This window comes from Dipteris shenzhenensis, chromosome 24 (assembly GCF_047967505.1).
Source record: "Dipteris shenzhenensis isolate YYH24624 ecotype China chromosome 24, Dip_SZ_1.0, whole genome shotgun sequence".
NCBI lineage: Eukaryota > Viridiplantae > Streptophyta > Polypodiopsida > Gleicheniales > Dipteridaceae > Dipteris > Dipteris shenzhenensis.
The window spans coordinates 14,031,983-14,034,991 of NC_141619.1; the positions used below are offsets into that span (position 1 = coordinate 14,031,983).

Sequence of the window (3,009 nt, forward strand, 5' to 3'; positions counted from 1 at the left end):
GATGATGCTATACCCTTGATGACTACTGAAAGGTTCATCAATCGGAGAAGACAACCTTCTCAAGGCTTAACTGAGATCTCAAGGCTTAAAGCTAAAGACTATATCTTTCATTACGCAAGCTTTGCGGATACTGACAGGTTGTATTGCAAATCTCACATTGGGTAAACTTAGTACATTCCACAGGCCTTATTACAATCTTCTTCAAATCAATGAATGGATGCCATAGCATTTGCAATGGGTTAGTATTGTAAGTTGTTTGTAAATTCAGGTCCTCAATCTGAGCCTCTTCAGGTTAGCTTCATTTGATGTATTCCCAATGCTCATGTGAGATCTCAGGGTCCGTATCAGTTGTTTGCTCAATCCTTAAATTAAAATTTCTGGAAGGCAATGATCTGCCTAGACTCCCTTATTCGAAATCCGAAGTCAGATCACCAAATTATTGCAAAAACGATTCATAACAAATTTCATCCTAGCTGTGTAAATTCTTGATGAAATCAGGATGTGGAGATAGTATTAACAGCCCAAAGATTCAAGTTGTTTTATTGAACAAATGAAGACCAAAACAAGTTTTCCGATAAATTTCTTAGCTCTCCTGCAGAGAAAATTGTGCGACTTCATTGTGACACAATGCTGCTGAAATTTGATAATTTTAATACAAAATTTCCTCAACGTGAATCACCCCACAGCTTGTTCGGTTAAATGGGCAATCACTTGGCCTCTGTAAGTGCATTCTCATCTGAGAATCTGACGCTTCAGACTTCTTCATCTGATCCGATAATCCCTTTACACCATCTTTCCTTGCACCCTTCAGAGTAACTTTGCCCACTCTGCTGCATCAACTAGGCAATCACTTTTGCTTCTTAAATGTCGATTACTTTTCTAGAAGAAAGGAATAGAGAACATTGCCAAATACATCATAAAAACTTAAAGAGACAGATTTGTCTTTCATCGACACTGCTAAGAAACCTTGCCCATCATGTGCAAACTGTACTCCAGTATCTTCACCATATGGTCTCAGTCCACTATATGCTTTTGAACCACCACCGCTTGTCAAGAAATGAACAGAACTGCATGAACAATCAAACATGAGCAAGCTAGGAAGATCCTAAAAGCATAGCAAAAGTCCATTAATGTCTTTCGAACGACCACTGCTTGTAAAGATCTATACAGAACTGCACCCAGCATTTGCCATTTATCCAAAGCAGGCAATGAAGTTCCCTCACATTATGACACTGAAACCACTTTCGAATCCGGGATATTCAGGTCGTGTACACTCAGCAAGGGATATAATGAGCAAGAACCTGTCTATGCGCTTGATGTGTTGAAGGTTATGATCATGCCCATTGATATACATGTCAACTCCATTCTTCTGTCGTGCAGTAACTGGAGTTAGAACCAATATTGAAAATGAATGCTCACTACCCAATCTAAAAGTGAAATGTCAATATGGCATTTATTTCAAAAGTAGCAGGCCTAGGCGCTTGTCACCTCAAGGACGGGTAGTAGTTGATCCAAAAGCTCTGGAAGGTCTCCGTGATGGCCTATACTCCTGATTGTGTGATGTCCGATCACAAACTTCCAGGTAGCCTTTGACTTTATCAAATTACACGCTAGGTCCTACACAATTTACTCCACAAAGGAAAGACTTTAGTAGCCCGTTGTGCTTTGCCAGTGTTTAAGTAAAGGACAACACACAAAATACATCCGTACCTGCAGTTGAGATTCCAACTGTTGTTCTCGGGGAGCTAAACCCCTCCAATCAAATGTTTGCGTGGCATTGTTATCCCAATACTCGTTGATAAAAGGAGTTGTATCGAAAAAGAACAGATCAACAGACGCGTCGCATGTTCCTGAAAGTCCCCAAAGTACGTAAAGCTCCATGAATGATGGCAAAAAAAGAAGAAGAGCTTGTTTACAAGCTTATCGGAGGTATACCTATAACCGAGTCTTCACATAACGAAATATGCAACTGAAATTCTCGCCTACAAAACCATCGAGAGTCACGCTTTGCAAGCTCATCGCTGAGTTGAGAAAGAGCATCTCCCATGTAATCGTGATTTCCCAGCACTGTAAAGAACCACAGGTGGTGATGCTGATTAGATAACAGGTGCCAGTAATCAAAGGACTACCGCCACCTACCCAAGACGAAAATTTCGAACCTGTGTACCACGTCGTCTGCAAGCTCGGTGCCGTATACACATTACTAAACGAAGTCGTGAAAGCAGGGTCGTCGACTCCTTTCAATCCTGTCTCATAAAAATTGTCGCCGACTGAGACAACGAATTGGATGCCAAGCTGCTCCCCAATTCTGCCCATCTGCAATAAAAAATGCACGATCATAAACTGCACTCAAAGGCAGGCGGTAAGCGCATATTCAAAAACAGAAGTGAGGAAACCTCCGGGCATGCCTGGATGGCGACTTGGGATTGGTTGTAGAGGCCCTGGCGACCCCAGTCGCCAACGACCAAGAAACTGAGGCTATGGGAGGGGAGGGAGGGGTGCTGGAGGTACTGGGAAGCAAGGTAGGATTGGGAGGAGGAGGAGGAGGAGGAGGAGGAGGGGGGTGGTGGTGCGAGATGCCAGAAGACGAGGAAGCCGAGGCAACAGCCGAGGAGGAGGAGGGAAACGTTTTGGAAGAGGGAGGTGGAAGGGGAAGGGGGGGGAGGGGAGGGGGAGGGAGAGCAGAGGGGAGTCTCTTCATCAGCAGCAGGGTGGCGATGGTGGAAGGGCGCCATAGCCATGAAAGCTTGAAAGCTCCAAAAGAGAACGCTATTCGTTTTGTAGACGACGAAGGTGGTGGAATCTCCCACGGTATATTCGACCGTTAGATTCTCGGAAGCCCGACATTCCTGCTGTGGAATATATGTCTTGGCGGTTGGCTCGCTTTCCCATGTTGCATGCTTCACTTGGGTCTCCTTGCCTCACCTCGCATCCTCGTCAGTAGACTCCGGTTCGGACGACCCCCGTGCCAGCTTCGCATCTGTGAATCTTTCGGTAAGCGAATGTATG

General features: G+C 44.6%; 1 protein-coding gene across 1 annotated transcript; it reads right to left on the bottom strand.

Moving 5' to 3' along the window:
* Positions 1-871: 871 nt before the first annotated feature.
* On the bottom strand, positions 872-2,316 carry LOC147886247 (purple acid phosphatase 17-like). The gene is made up of 6 exons (XM_087395521.1): positions 2,160-2,316; positions 1,936-2,067; positions 1,711-1,850; positions 1,489-1,617; positions 1,302-1,369; positions 872-1,067 (listed from the first exon to the last, which is right to left on the bottom strand). The coding sequence occupies exons 1-6, from the start codon at positions 2,314-2,316 to the stop codon at positions 872-874; spliced, it is 822 nt and encodes a 273-aa protein (XP_087251647.1).
* Between the last annotated feature and the right edge of the window lie 693 nt (positions 2,317-3,009).